This window comes from Hoplias malabaricus, chromosome 5, assembly GCF_029633855.1.
Source record: "Hoplias malabaricus isolate fHopMal1 chromosome 5, fHopMal1.hap1, whole genome shotgun sequence".
In the NCBI taxonomy this organism is placed as follows: Eukaryota; Metazoa; Chordata; class Actinopteri; order Characiformes; family Erythrinidae; genus Hoplias; species Hoplias malabaricus.
Window position 1 is genome coordinate 26,928,655 of NC_089804.1, and position 14,781 is coordinate 26,943,435.

The window sequence follows — 14,781 nt, forward strand, 5'->3', positions numbered from 1 at the left end:
TTAGAAACAGCCACTATTTATTTACCAACAGAGCAATTCCCATCTCCCAGCCAAGGTAGGGGCACTAGGCAAGACACAAAATTGTGCTTTTCCACTACATGTTACTTATACTACTTGACTCTACTTATATTTGGTTGCTGGTAACAAGTTACAGTACAGTACCCCAATCCTAATATATATTTGGTGAGGCCTAAAAACACTAACAGGAACAGCAGGCTCTGGAAACCACACTAATGAAGACGGGAATTTTAAGTACTGCTCATACATAATATTTGAGCTACTGTAACACATTTAAGAACGGCTAGTTCTTGCTATAATGCAGGGGGGGGGGGGTGGAGATTCCCAACCAAGAACTCTGGTTCAACTTTAGCTCAAAAGGGCCACAAGCATTTTCTAAGAAGCTACCATTGGTTCTATATGGGACCAGATTTTTCTGGTATGGGAACCAAATTATGTTGGTGGAAACGGGCCAAACGGTTCAAAATAATCGAGCCACGTCCTCGTTGGTTCGTGGAGAACCCCTTTCACTTGAGAGTACCGATTGAATCGCTTGCTCGAGAAGCTCTGGGCTCAATTTCCTGGGTCGGGCTCAAAGCGCATGCGCACCCGCTCATCTCCCTTTCTGCTTGTTCTGCCCGCCATGGCTCCACTTGTAAGTAGCAACACATTTAACAAACCGCCGAAAAAGTCCCTTCTCGTTCTGCGTTAGTGTCTGAAAACGATGGGTATTGAGCGTGAACCCTTCTGTCCCCTTCGTAGCCGCTCAGAAGTGTTTTTTCCGCTGTAGGGGCGGTTTTATTAGCGTTTGTTTATGAGCTAGTCTGGAGGGTAAAACCACGCTGTAGGCCAGGAGCAGCGAGTTTAGCAGCAGAGCTAACACACTTGTGCCCAGAGCTGAAACTGCTCCCTCTCACACACACACATAGCTCACCTTTAATGTTCAAAACACAGGATAAACACTGGCCCTTTACAGTGAAAACCATACGGGAACTGGGGAGTTAAGGAGAGTTCAAGGAAGAGCTGCCTCCTTTCTACTTTGCCTCCACTATGTGTACACATCTATAATTTTCCCTCATCCAGCATAGTAACTCAGTTGCTACTAAAGAAGGTTCTGGTCTGGAATCAAATGTGATTTTATAGAGAAGGGTAAAATGTGTAAAGCAGTGGTTACAAACCCTGCTCCTGGGACCTACCATACCTTCTCTTGAGCTCTTTCCAGCACTTATTAAACAACTCTGATCTGCATCAGTCCCTTAGTTGGGATCAGGTGTGACTGATTTTGTTGTAGAAATTTTAATAGGTGTCTGTTCCGTACCCGAGTACCCATTTCTAGTGTCAAAAATGTTGGTCATAGTGGCTAGTTGTAATGTTCCTGATGTTAAAATGCAATTTCACTTTTGTTCCACACCATTTCATAACATAATGCCAAAGCTTGGTATGATCTGGTTACTTGACATAAGAGCATTAAAGGTTACAATCTTCAGCTGCTGTGATTCAGACAAGACTTTGAAACATTTGGGGAACAGCAATATTGTGATGGAGATGCAAATTGCAATGACCTATTAATTCCCAGGCCTGTTTAATAACCAAGAAGACAAAGGAGACTTGGTGTTAAATTTGGTGTCAGCTTTTCTTATGTCATAATATATATAATAAGGTTTTGGACTGGTCATAATTAAAGTTGGACTGCTTTGTCTTAATGGGTCATATAAATTAATTAACACTAACATGAATAATATTCAGTTTAGTAACGTGGGTAACAGCAATCTGTTTTCTAAATGAAAAAAGGATAATCGAGTGTTGTGTAGTTATTCCCGAGTTTTTAGCCTCCTGGGCCAGTTTGTTGAGTAGAAAAAGATTGTTGACTTCTTATGGAATGGGACTGAATCTTTTAGTACCTGCAACAAACCTATAGCTTGCATAATCATTTGCATGCTGCTTGTTTTGTGGTCTGTTTTCATTGTGGTTTTGCTGCCGTGAACACTGTCCTCTGCATTTTTCTAGACAAGATGAGATGCCAAATCTCTTAAACCACCGGAAAGAATGTTTAACTCTGCCCTGTGCATTGAAGAATTTGTCTTGTGTATTAAAAATGTTTAAATCCTGATAATGATCTGGTAACAGATACCAAGGATACGATGTGTATGCATTTGTTTGTAATTGCAGAAGAAGCCAGTCGTAAAGGGTGGCAAAAAGAAGCAGGTCCTGAAATTCACACTGGACTGCACCCACCCTGTTGAGGATGGCATCATGGATGCTGCAAACTTTGTAAGTATGTCCAGTGATCAGCCCACTGTCTCATGATTTCTCATTCAGTTGTTATTTAAATATGTAGTTTTTGAGGAAAGTACATTTTTAGTTTAATCTGTTTTGAATGCTTTTGAATGTCTGTAAATTTACTGTTAATAATGAACAATATTGACCAGTACAAATGGGCTTGTTCTATCATAAGCAGACATTAATATGACACAGTTTACATGTAAAGGCAGTGTAATTAATCACAGAAATTATGTGCTATCCAAACTTTGAAGCCTTCATTTAAGTTTAAAAGTATAGCTCAAAACAGTACGATTACTGTCCTTTTTTTTTATTTCTTTTATTACTTTTAATTAAAATGCACTGTGAACTCCAGAAACTATTTACATGTCAGTGGGATATAAAAAGTTAAGAAGTTTTGAATTAGTTTGATAATGGCCTAAAAAATGAGCACATCTCTTTATTGGGCAGTGCATAATCCAGTTTATCATCCTTAGTGATCATAGTGATATATACAGTCTGCTTTTGTTGGGCAAGTATTTCCTAACTTTGTATGGTAAATTTTTGATGTGTGTGTCATTTTTCTATAGGAGCAGTTCCTGCAAGAGCGCATCAAGGTGAACGGTAAAGCTGGGAATCTGGGTGGTGGTGTAGTCTCCATTGAGAGGAGCAAGAGCAAAATCACAGTAACGTCAGAGGTCCCTTTCTCCAAGAGGTTAGTTTGCAGTCTCCTTGTTTGCAGAAACAGTTCTGTGAAGATGATTGTCTTGTAACGTCGATATGTGGACCTTTGTCTAAGTAGTAGTGTTAGACTTGTTTCAGTGGAACATGCTGCCTTACAGCTTTGTGTTATTTGTCCCTGCCATGGTATCTTGTCAGACATGGTTTTATGGTAGTGCTGTTTCAGTGATTGACAGGGTATAGGAGATTTTTTGAATATTTTGGCCACAAATGGTACCTGTTTCTCTTCATTTGACTTCCATGCACAATAGGGAAACATGCATTAAACAGATGTTCTCTTTGTGTATCGAATACACACACAGACAGTCCCTACAGGTCTAAGTCACTACATTTATTTACATCTGATGTTGTGACTAAAATATTATTTTAATAGTCTTGAATGACATTTGGCGCCACGGTGGTGCAGCAGGTTAGTGTCGCATTCACACAGCTCCAGGGGCCTGGAGGTTGTGGGTTCAATTCCCGCTCCGGGCGACTGTCTCTGAGGAGTTGGTGTGTTCTCCACGTGTCCGAGTGGGTTTCCTCCGGGTGCTCCGGTTTCCTCCCGCAGTCCAAAAACACACGTTGGTAGGTGGATTGGCGACTCAAAAGTGTCCGTAGGTGTGAGTGTGTTAATGTGTGTGTCTGTGTTGCCCTGTGAAGGACTGGCGCCCCCTCCAGGGTGTATTCCCGCCTTGCGCCCAATGATTCCAGGTAGGCTCTGGACCCACCGTGACCCTGAACTGGATAAGCGGTTACAGATAATGAATGAATGAATGACATTTGAAATGGTATTAGACTATCACCTAAATAATGACAGGCTTAGTTGGTAATAAATGCGTAACTGTATAAATGCAAGCCAGTGGAGAAACTGTTATTATTAATAATGTTCAAATGAATACCAAATATAAGTGCTACATTCATACTTATTCTTTTCGGATTATTGCACTCCTGAATTTTAGATAAGACTTGGTTCACACCAGTACCAGCACCCCACACAATGTAAATTACACTTCACAAGACATTGGCAGCAATGTATGATGCAAGTAAGATTAACTGCTGTCTGTTCAGTAGAAACATTTCTAGCTCCTACAAGCTACAGTTTCATGCTATAACTGTTGCCTGAATGAATCTGCAGTTTCTGTATCACAAGGCTGAACTATTCCCACCTTGTCATAATTCCTGCAACTTTGATTACTTTGCAGAGCACTTATGTTTTTCCTGCAGGCTATAGAATAATTGGATTGGTAAAGCAGCAAATGGCAATAAAACAGGGAAATGTATCCATTTGTACACATTCCTGCCTTGGTGGCTTTTTAAGTGCATTTTAATGCCATTTTCACCTCAGAATAGGGTTATGATCACTACAGTGTAGAGTGATACAAGCAGGAATATATTAGTTCAAGGTGTTTTTACTCTAAAAACCTGCATAATTCTAGGCAGAAAAATAGTCTTGTCTCATTTTCCAGTTTTGCATCTGCATTGCAGATATGGCAGTCCTCCTCAGTGCAAATTCACCAAATTCTACAGTTTCCTTTTTTGGGGGGGGGATTTTGAGCTATCTTCTTGACAGCCTTGCATATTCAGAGAACTGTCAGAATATTCAGTTGGCAAATAGCCTCTACGGCACTAAATGACCAATAATACGTGGCTTTATTTGTATTATTAGAGACCAGCTCTCAAGTATTCATGCCCAGCCATAGCTATGTTCATTATAGGATGTGGTCTATTCACATCACTACAAAAAAAGAATAGACACACAGTGCCCACATATCATGCATTGTTATAGTCAGTGTTGGGGAAAAAAGTAGTCCACTTTGTCCTCTGTGGTGGTTGCAGAACTGTGTTGTTATTGGTTCTTCAGTCCACATACACTAGCATATATGCTTTTATATCAGTGGTCAGTTCAGGCACATGGCAGAATCCAGCGTAGGCATTACTTATCCTGGTGCTGATATCTTTAATTCTTAATCAAAATAATCCTGGTTTATGGATGCATACTGAGTTTGAGACTACTCAGTTTCCTGGGATGCTTTTAACTTCTGCCAACACTGGATACAATTTGTCTCATGTCGTGTGGTTTCCTGCGTAAGTAATAAAGTGGATTGTACGTTTGTTTATATTTGGCTGTTTTTGACTTGTGACTGACCAATTGGGGGCCCAATTTATAGCTTTGCGTTGAACCTACGCCAAAGGCAAAGCCTCGACACAAGCCCTACGCTGTTGCCTGAAGCGCACCTCTCCAAAAAATGTAACTACGCGTTGCATCGATGTATAACACAATGACTGTGATTTATCAGTTGACGGACGGACATTGTTTATGTTGAACCAAAACGTACAGAAACATGAACTCCTCTCCTCCACTCTGCAGAGACTGAAGCAAATTCATGGTAAAATATTTCCTCAGACATGGTGTGGGCAGCAGGGATGAATAAAAATTCATCAAGGACCACATGGTTAAAACGTACTGGCTTTGTATTTGTTTCTTTCCTGGCACCTTGTGAACTATGCTCTGTCCAAAACAGTGCCCTACTCTCTAATAGTGCTTTATTTATTAAAGTAATACTACTACACCACCACAGTGTGTACTACATTGAGTAGAGGAAGATGTTTGAGATTCAGCCCTAGCGGTGTGGCAGTGTAGTTGTAGAGCAATGCAGAAGCATAAACGCTCACAACGGCGTAGGACTCGTGCATAGCCTACGGCATAGGCTCTGCGTCAAGTCAGCGCAGAAGTACTTATCTGCCTTTACCCTGACCTTTAAATATTCTATCCCAGTGGTTACCAAACATTTTCTGCAGTATTCCCATGTGTAGATGAAGATATAGTCAAGTCCCTCAGCCTTGACACATGTTTGTCTTTTGCTTCCAAACTTCACAGGATTTATTATAAATATTGTAATTCATACAAAGCTGCAACTTCTTTTTAGCTTATCCAGTTTAGGGTCGCAGTGGATCCGGAGCCTACCCGGAATCACTGGGTGCAAGGCAAGAACACACCCTGGAGGGGGCGCCAGTCCTTCACAGGGCGACACACACATTCGGACACTTTTGAGCCGCCAATCCACCACGGTGTGTTTTGGACTGTGGGAGGAAACCGGAGCACCCCGAGGAAACCCACGTGGACACAGGAAGAACACACCACACTCCTCACAGACAGTCACCCGGAGCAGGACTCGGAACCCACAACCTCCAGGTCCCTGGAGCTGTGTGACTGCAACACTACCTGCTGCACCCCTGCAACTTCTTATTTAACATAAAACATTTATGAGAATTATTTCAAATAACATGCATTTTGTATATCTTTATTTTGCTTTAAAATTGTTCTTCTGAACTAACTATTATGTAACATGAAATTATTTGTGAAATTCTGACTGAAAATTCAGTCTGCAGAAATGGTGTATATTTTCACAACAACCCTAGCAAAACTCATGAAGGACTTGTTGATCTGATTAATTGAATTGGGTATTTTGTATCAGGAAATACTATGTAGTTAATTTCCCTTGGTACATAGAACATCTATGTTGCTACCGTTTCAAACTCAGCTCAACAAAAAAACGAAACCCTGCACATTTATTGCTTTTCCTTCTACCAACATTTCTGATTCAACTGATCAGTTAATTAACCAGTCTTTCAGGGTTGCAGTGGGAGTAAAGGCTAAGCACCACTTAATGGACCTCCATGAATATTTCACATTATTTTAGTTACTGACATATGAGTATGAATCAAAATGAAAATAGCAGCTTAATTTGCTTTAAAACTGACAATTGTATTAAATTGATGGGAAAAACCTGAGCTCGCTACGGAAATTCTTGAACGCAACCGTGATGTCACTGGTGAACAACAGCTGAACAACGCGGCGGTAAAACACCGTTATGACTGACTGTTATGACAGTACCTAGCTAGCTAAATAACCAACATTATTGATGACAATAGCGTAGCAATAAGCTAAACTCAGATTTAGAGGTACCGTTAGTCTTGTAAATGTGATCGAAGTCGAACTCGAATTCATCCGACACTATAAACCTCAGTAATGCAGCTACGTAGCCGAGTATAATCTGAGCCACCGAGTTTACCAAGTCAAGCTAACGTTAACTAATACCAACTAAGTTGGGAACTCAAATTCCACTGTATTTATTTGTTTGACACTTTCATATACCTGGTGCTTAGCCTTTAAAGCAGGGAACACATTAAAAAAGTGAAGGGCAGGGCACAACCAAGGTTGAGAAACACTGGTCAGAACCATGCTGGGCTTCGTTCAGTTATTGTTTTTGTATGTACCTGGTGCTTGTTCGGTGCACACACGAGTTTCAAAGGAAGCATTCAGTTCCAAAGCCGACTGTTATATACACACCCTTAAAACAAACAAGGGTACTTCAGAGCACAATTGGGAAACACTTTGTTTTTAATAAGCTTTATCCAGTGCAGTCAAATAGCAGATGAAACACAGCCGAATATGTTCATGAAGCATATTAAATGCTAGTTTTTATTTTAATTTCCTGGTGTAATTATTTATTGCCTGTTTCATTCAAAAGTATGTAAAATTCACTAGCTATAAGTTGATGATTTATATGCTTTGAATATCAGTCATTTACTTATGAGAAACCATTTGTATCCCAGACCTTATGTATATACAGGGTACATACAGGTGTAGTTACTATTTTCAAGGACCTCTTTTTCATTTTAGAGTCTCTTGTATTTAAATATTCCACAAAATATTTGTAGTCAATTTGTGCTTTTGTTTCCTTTTAGGTACCTGAAATATCTCACCAAAAAGTACCTGAAGAAGAACAACCTGCGTGACTGGCTGCGCGTGGTGGCAAACACCAAGGAGAGCTATGAACTGCGCTACTTCCAGATCAACCAGGATGAAGAAGAGGAAGAGGACGACGATTAAACCTGCGCTGCCAATCTTTTGGAAATTCAATAAAATTTTCAAAAGAAACCATGGCTGTTTCTCATTTTGATTTGAATATAAACATAACAGTTACTATTATTGTTTTATTATGACACTATCTGCCTTTTGGAATCAAAAGGATTGTATTTGATGTTTTTATTTTTAACATTTTGTAGTCAATTACAAACCAGATTCCAAAAAAGTTGGGACACTAAACAAATTGTGAATAAAAACTGAATGCAATGATGTGGAGATGGCAAATGTCAATATTTTATTCGTAATAGAACATAGATGACAGATCAAAAGTTTAATCTGAGTAAAAGTAACATTTTAAAGGAAAAATATGTTGATTCAAAATTTCACAGTGTCAACAAATCCCCAAAAAGTTGGGACAAGTAGCGGCTGGAAAAAGGAAATTGAGCATATAACGAACTGCTGGAAGACCAATTAACACTAATTAGGTCAATTGACAACATGATTGGGTATAAAAAGAGCTTCTCAGAGTGTCAGTGTCTCTCTGAAGCCAAGATGGTAAGAGGATCACCAATTCCATCATTGTTGCGCAGAAAGATAGTGCAGCAATACCAGAATGGTGTTACCCAGCATAAAATAGCAAAGACTTTTAAGTTATCATCATCAACCGTGCATAACATCATCAAAAGATTCAGAGAATCTGGAACAATTGCTGTGTGTAAGGGTCAAGGCCGTAAAACTCTACTGGATGCTCGTGATCTCCGGGCCCTTAAATGTCACTGCACCTCAAACAGGAATGCCACTGTCAAGGAAATAAGAGAATGGGCTCAGGAATACTTCCAGAAAGCATTGTCAATGAACACAATCCGCCGTTGCCAGCTGAAACTCTACAGTGCAAAGAGGAAGCCATTTCTAAGCAAGCTCCACAAGCTCAGATGTTTGCACTGGGCCAGGGGTCTTTTAAAAAGGAAGACTGTTCTGTGGTCAGATGAGTCACGATTTGAAGTTCTTTATGGAACACTGGGACGCCATGTCATCCGGACCAGAGAGGACAAGGATAACCCAAGTTGTTATCAACGCTCCGTTCAGAAGCCTGCATCACTGATGGTATGGGGTTGCATGGGCAGCTTGCATGTGTGGAAAGGCACCATTAATGCAGAGAACTATGTTCTGACTTGCTCACTTGAGGGTTTTACATTTGTTTTTACATTTCATGTCAAATCTTTGTCTTACTGGAATTCTGTGAAGCTGCTTTGTGACAACATCAGTTGTGAAAAGCGCTATATAAATAAATTTGATTTGATTTCATTTGTTCAGGTTCTAGAACAACATATGCTCCCATCTAGACGTCATCTCTTTCAGGGAAGTCCCTGCATTTCTCAACAAGATAATGCCAGACCACATTCTGCAGCAATCACAACATCATGGCTACGTAGGAGAAGGATCCGGGTACTGAAATGGCAGCCTGCAGTCCAGATCTTTCACCTATGGAGAACATTTGGTGCATCATAAAGAGGAAGGTCCAGTTTGTACAATAGTTTTTTCAACTTTTATTAATTACATGATGCTGTTTGCTGTCTTTAAAAACATATCTATAGCTGCAGTGTGTAAAGTGAAATATGAGTGTGGTTTAAACAGAAGGTGAAGTCTGTGAATTGAGGCTGATATTGATGTGGGTGGATCTATAGCCACAGTATAGAGTGAAACCTATGAGTGTGTCTATTGGTATACAACAGATGAAGAGGGTTAATCAGTGGGCCACTGGTTACTGTGCAGTCACCCGTGTTAGGACGACAAAGTAAATGACAATGAAAGTAATGTAAATAGTGGCCTGTTACTATACCATGCAACCACAGATCAGAACTGTCTCTGACTTTACCTTCTACAAGGTTGGTGTGTCTTGCAGTGGACAGTGAGTGGAAACTTTAAAAACTCCAGCAACACTGCTGTGTCTGATCCACTGATACTAGTGCAACACACACTAACACCACCACCGCTTTAGGGTCAGTGCAATGCAGAGAATGATCCACAACTCAAATTCACTCCTTGAGGAGAAAGAGGGAGTTGTGATCTACCAGGCCCTTAATTACTCCTCATCTGTGACATTTCTTCTCTTCATTCCTTTATCTTTATTTTCCATATCTCACGACCATTCTACTCTCCTTTTTCTGTTCCCTTTCGTCTTATTGAGCTGCCTTTTCTCTTTACCCCTCTCTTTTCTTCCTCTTCATTTCTTTCTGTTCCGATTCCTTAATATTTTTCTTTTGTTTTTTCCCATCCCCTTATTTTCAACTTTTTCCTCTCTTCTCTCTGATTTTTTTTATTTTTGTGGCTATCTTGATTTATTTCCTTGTGCCCTTCTCACCTTTTTCTTGCCCCCTTCGATTTCCTTGGCTCTCGCTCACTTTATCTCTTTTCTTTTCCTCACATCCCTCATCTCAGTCACTTTCCTCCTATCTCCCACTTCTTTAACTCTTACCAACTTTCACAAACTTGTCTTTTCCTCTCTGCTCATGTCTCTCACTCATTTTCCCCTCTCCCTTAATTTGTGATTGACTTTCCTTGTCTCTCATCCACTCTATCTATCTCCCCTCATCCACTTTCATTTTCTCTCTCGTCCTCACTGCTTGTCTTTCACTCACTTCCCTTCTTTTTGTCCTGCTCTTCTTCTCTCATCCACTTTGATTCTATTTATTTCCCGCTTTCCTTGTCTCTGTTTCATTCTCTCTCTCTCTCTCTCTCTCTCTTCTCTCGTCGTGTTTCTCTATGTGTATCTGTATTCTCTCTCTCATATATTCTCTTTGTTTCCGGGCTGCGCCGCTGCCGTAACCTTGACAACGGCGTTCGTGACTGGTCCCGAACGCACGAGCCAGTCTGCCCGCGTTCCCGTCTCTTTAATCGGCCGCGGTCTGCATCTGTTGCACCGAAGCCGGACGCGTTGCTCCGTCCCATTTCCAGGCACGAGCACGATGGTTCAAACACGAGCGTTCTCGCGCTCCATTGACACCTGTAAACTGTGTCGTGCAGAAGAAGTCGCGTGCATGTGATACAAACAAAGACATGCTGTGTATGTCTCTCTCTCTCTCTCTCTCACCCCCCCACCCCGCTCTCTCAGAGATGTTGCTCCACGTTAAGCTCCAGCATGCACGAGCCCGGTGCGGTCGCGCGCGCGCGTGCGTGAGTCCGCGCTGCTTCTGCGTTAAACCGGTTACTAAGGGAAAGCACTGCTAACTAGTCGTGCCCCCCTCGCATCACCCCCCGCCACCCCCCAAACCCAATCATTATGGGATGGATCGCCATGGCAACCGACCAGACGTCACAAGCTGGGCATGTGTGTTCCATTTTTGGCTCTTTCTTATTTTCAGAGCGGAGGATTTGGATGAAGGAGGGAAAGAGACATTTTTCAATATAGGGCAGCCATCTTCTCGGGCTCCTCTTGTTTGCTTTTCGCTCGCCTTGTTTGTCTTCATCTTTTGCGAGGGGTGCCAAGTGTGGAAGCAAAGCCCTCACCTTCACTGGACGTCTTTCTGCTTCCCCTCCTCCTCCCTCCTTCGTTTGAAGGCGTTGCGCTGGGTCGGAAGGGGTTAAGTTTCCACGACTTTAGTGCTGTGGCTTGGATGGGCTTTTTTTGGTGGGTAATGCAGTAAAGATGCCCGGATCGCTGAGCAATGAAGAAGAGGGGCAAGACGATTTGGATTTTGAAGACGACGTAGCAGGTGAGGGGGGTAGTGTGGTCTAAAGTGGGCAGAGGGAGGGAGAGGGAGAGGGAGGACTTTTCCTCTGTCCTTCTGAGCTGCTCTAATGCTGCTACGCCTTTAGCTGAATGCAGGGGGGAAAAGGGTTTGACCGCGCTACAGTGCTGGAGACTTGAGGAAACCAGGGGGTGGGGGCTGCTCTTTTTCTGTCCACACACAGGACGCTTTTCCACTGGATTTGGGTTTGACTACTGGCCTCTTGTCTGTCGGTGCTGCGTCCTCGGCTTCAGTCTGATTCACTCTGGCATCACCCAGACGCAGTTTCCTGTGCATACGAACGAGCTCAGAGGCTCCCCATTTTGGCTTCAGACTTTGGACTCTCGTCACTTCTGCTCATGTTTGGAGTTACTCCTCATATTGTCGTTGCTGTATTTTCTTTTTCTAGTGTTCCTCCCCCAGTTAAAATAGTCCCTACAAAAGCCACGTGTGTCATCCCTGGCTTCACTATCTCTGTGGTCAACTTTAGGGGGGACTCAACGTCTCAACACTTCCGCCAGACTCTGTCGTTCCTCCCTCCAGTTTTATCCAGTTATTTTCTTCTACATATTATTTGCATATTTAATATACATAATAATGCAGCTTTTCCTCTTTGGTTTTTATTGGAAAGATGCTCCAGAATTCAATATAATAACTGAGTAATAATAACTTTCTCATCATGTATGACAATTCCAATGTAAAAGACCATGGGTCATGGTGGTTCCAGAGCCTACCCGGAATCATGGAGCACAAGGCTGGAACACACCCCGAACAGGGCAGCAATTCATCGCAGGGCATCTTCCGGATCAGTATCAGCAATAATAACCCAGATCAGATTCTGATCCATTGTTGAGGGCTGTGTTTGCCCTTTATTGACCCCACTGTTGTAAAATGATCCATCGTCGTTTTCACTTATCCATAGTCTTTGTTTTCTTGGAGTTAGAGGTGCACAGCTGGACATCCACTGATTTCGGTTTTAAACGCGCAGTTGGCCAGTTTATTTATATTTTTTTGAACTGACATGTTGGAATTTCAGGTCCTTTAGCCTGACGCAAGCCAGTGCGCTCGCTGCTGCTCCATCTATAACCAGAATGTCGTAGAACTATGTACGACGTAGGTCTATTTGACTGATGTTATTTGAGCCACCTTTATGAAAACAAAAGAAAATAGTCTATATGTGTTATATTAACAACACCATATACACAGATCAGGCCTGACTTTGAAGCCACCTCCTTGTTTCTAAACTCTTTGTCCATTTGATCTGCTCCTCTTTGTAGTTCGTCTATTGCTCTGCATACTTTGTTAGCCCGCTTTCCCCTTGTTCTTCAGTGGTCGAGTCCTCCACAGGTCCCTCAGGATCAGGTGTCATGTGGGTGGTTGGTCATTCTCAGCGCTTCATTGACACTCGTGGTGGCATTAGTGTGTATTGTTTATAAAAGGCTCAGAGTCACTTCTGGACTAAGCATCAACTAAAAATATCCAGCCAACAGCATCTTGTGAGCAGTGACCATTCATTAAGGTCTAGACCATAACTGCAGCAGCAGATCAGAGCTACCGTCTCTAATACGTTAAACAGTGAGTGGACGCACTGTTTAAAAACTCCAGGAGCTCTGCTGTGTCTGATCCACTCGTACCAGCACAGCGTCAGCCCTGAGAATGATCCACCACCCGAATCATACCCACTCTTTTTGTTGGTCCTGTTAAGGTCCTGATCATCTGAATGGGGCAAACAAAGTATGCAGAGCAACAGGAGGATCACAGTCTGTTATTGTAGATCTACAGTGTGCAGCTGCATGTTTGGTGGAAGCTGATAGAATGGACAGTGTGTGCAGAAACAAGGAGGTTTAATGTTCTGTACCTGTGCTGGTGTGTTCATTTAACTCAAATATTGCCACTTGCTGAAGCTTGTGTGCTGTATAATCAGACTACATTAGGATTTGCCTTTAGTATTTAAAGATTTGGAGCCAGAGGAAGCCAATCCCTAGCCATCTTTGATAATGATTTGATATAGCCGGCCTTTATTTTGCACCTAGATGGCATTTTTCCATAGTTACCCAGCGAGATGTATTTCCAAGGTCAGCTACCAAAAGTGGATATTTGGGAAGGCAGGTTCTTTTCTGATGTTTTGCCCTAAAATAGGTGTTCACTAATGCTGCATTTTTATATTCACATCTCTCTGAATGGAGGGAGTTCTCTGTAGCTCCTAAACAAGGCTCATCAATCTCACAGTCAGATCAGTCCCCCCCCCCCTCGTCCCCCCCAGGGAGCTGGTGCCATGCTCGGGAGATGTGATGAAGTGGCTTTATAGCTTGGCTTCGGCCACGGCTGCCTGCTTTTTATACCACCATGGCACTTGGCTCGATAAAATCAATACATTCATAGTTTCTTGCCTTCAGCCAGCTCTCGGCCTTCTGAATTAATCCTGAGTCAGTCACACGGTCCACCCCAAAACATGGGTAGAATTCCTTTTCCTTTTTAGCCTTTTTTTCATATTCGCTTCTTTAGGTGAAATTTCCTTAGGTTCTTTAGTTATCATCATGTAGGTAAATGACCGACGTGTTGAAGAGTGGGCTCCAGTCCAGTCGCAGTGAACAGCATGAAAGGATCTGTGCAGATTGCTTCGCTTTATTGTGTGAAAGCTATGCGCCTTTCATTGATTTCAGAAAATGCTGTTCGGGCCTGCTGAAGGTTATTCTGATTGTGTGAGCCAGAATGCCTTCAACACATTCACTACATATCTGCCATAATTCCAATATGAAAGAGCTTTGGGAAATCGGTTTTGTTAGTATTTTAATGTGCGTCCTGTTCTGATTTAACTAGCAGATATTTAAAAATCTCAAGAAGGCCCAATGCAAAACATTTTTTAACTTTCCGTGTCTGGAATGTTTTGTGTTCAATTAAAAAAAAAAGCTGTGGAGTGATAACATACATATACATACAGCATATCGAAAACTGCTTCATCCTGATCAGAGTAGCAAGCCGAAAGTCTGGAGCCACCCTGGAATCACTGGGCACATGGCAGGAACACATCACTTGGCATCACGCACTCACCTAATAACTCACACACTTGTAACTGTGGCAGTATCCCACAGCCACTTCATCTAACAATATATGTCATAGGTGTTTCCTCAGTATTGGTCTGGTATGCTAGGCTATGTCTCTCGCGCTAACTGCTTATGGCAGAGGCATCTGGAGTATTTTTAG

General features: G+C 42.0%; 3 protein-coding genes across 6 annotated transcripts in view; 2 read left to right on the top strand and 1 right to left on the bottom strand.

Annotated features, from left to right (window-relative positions):
• rnf207a (ring finger protein 207a) overlaps positions 1-1,241 on the bottom strand; it is a 26,681-nt gene extending 25,440 nt beyond the window's left edge. The window contains exon 1 of one of the 2 annotated variants that reach the window (XM_066671192.1): positions 1,199-1,241. The gene's annotated coding sequence lies outside the window, so the exon portion shown is untranslated. Of the gene's footprint in view, positions 1-931; positions 1,088-1,198 lie in introns of those variants that run through there. The other variant, XM_066671193.1, reaches the window with a different exon arrangement.
• Positions 597-8,119, top strand: rpl22 (ribosomal protein L22). The gene is made up of 4 exons (XM_066671194.1): positions 597-652; positions 2,167-2,268; positions 2,847-2,971; positions 7,729-8,119. The coding sequence occupies exons 1-4, from the start codon at positions 599-601 to the stop codon at positions 7,871-7,873; spliced, it is 426 nt and encodes a 141-aa protein (XP_066527291.1). The 5' UTR covers positions 597-598; the 3' UTR covers positions 7,874-8,119.
• Positions 8,120-11,177: 3,058 nt separating this feature from the next.
• Positions 11,178-14,781, top strand: part of chd5 (chromodomain helicase DNA binding protein 5) — a 50,894-nt gene continuing 47,290 nt past the window's right edge. For all 3 annotated transcript variants that reach the window (XM_066670448.1, XM_066670451.1, XM_066670449.1), the window contains exon 1: positions 11,178-11,562. In XM_066670448.1, the coding sequence (XP_066526545.1) occupies positions 11,496-11,562 (67 nt within the window). In that variant the 5' untranslated portion in view covers positions 11,178-11,495. The remainder of the gene's footprint in view (positions 11,563-14,781) is intronic.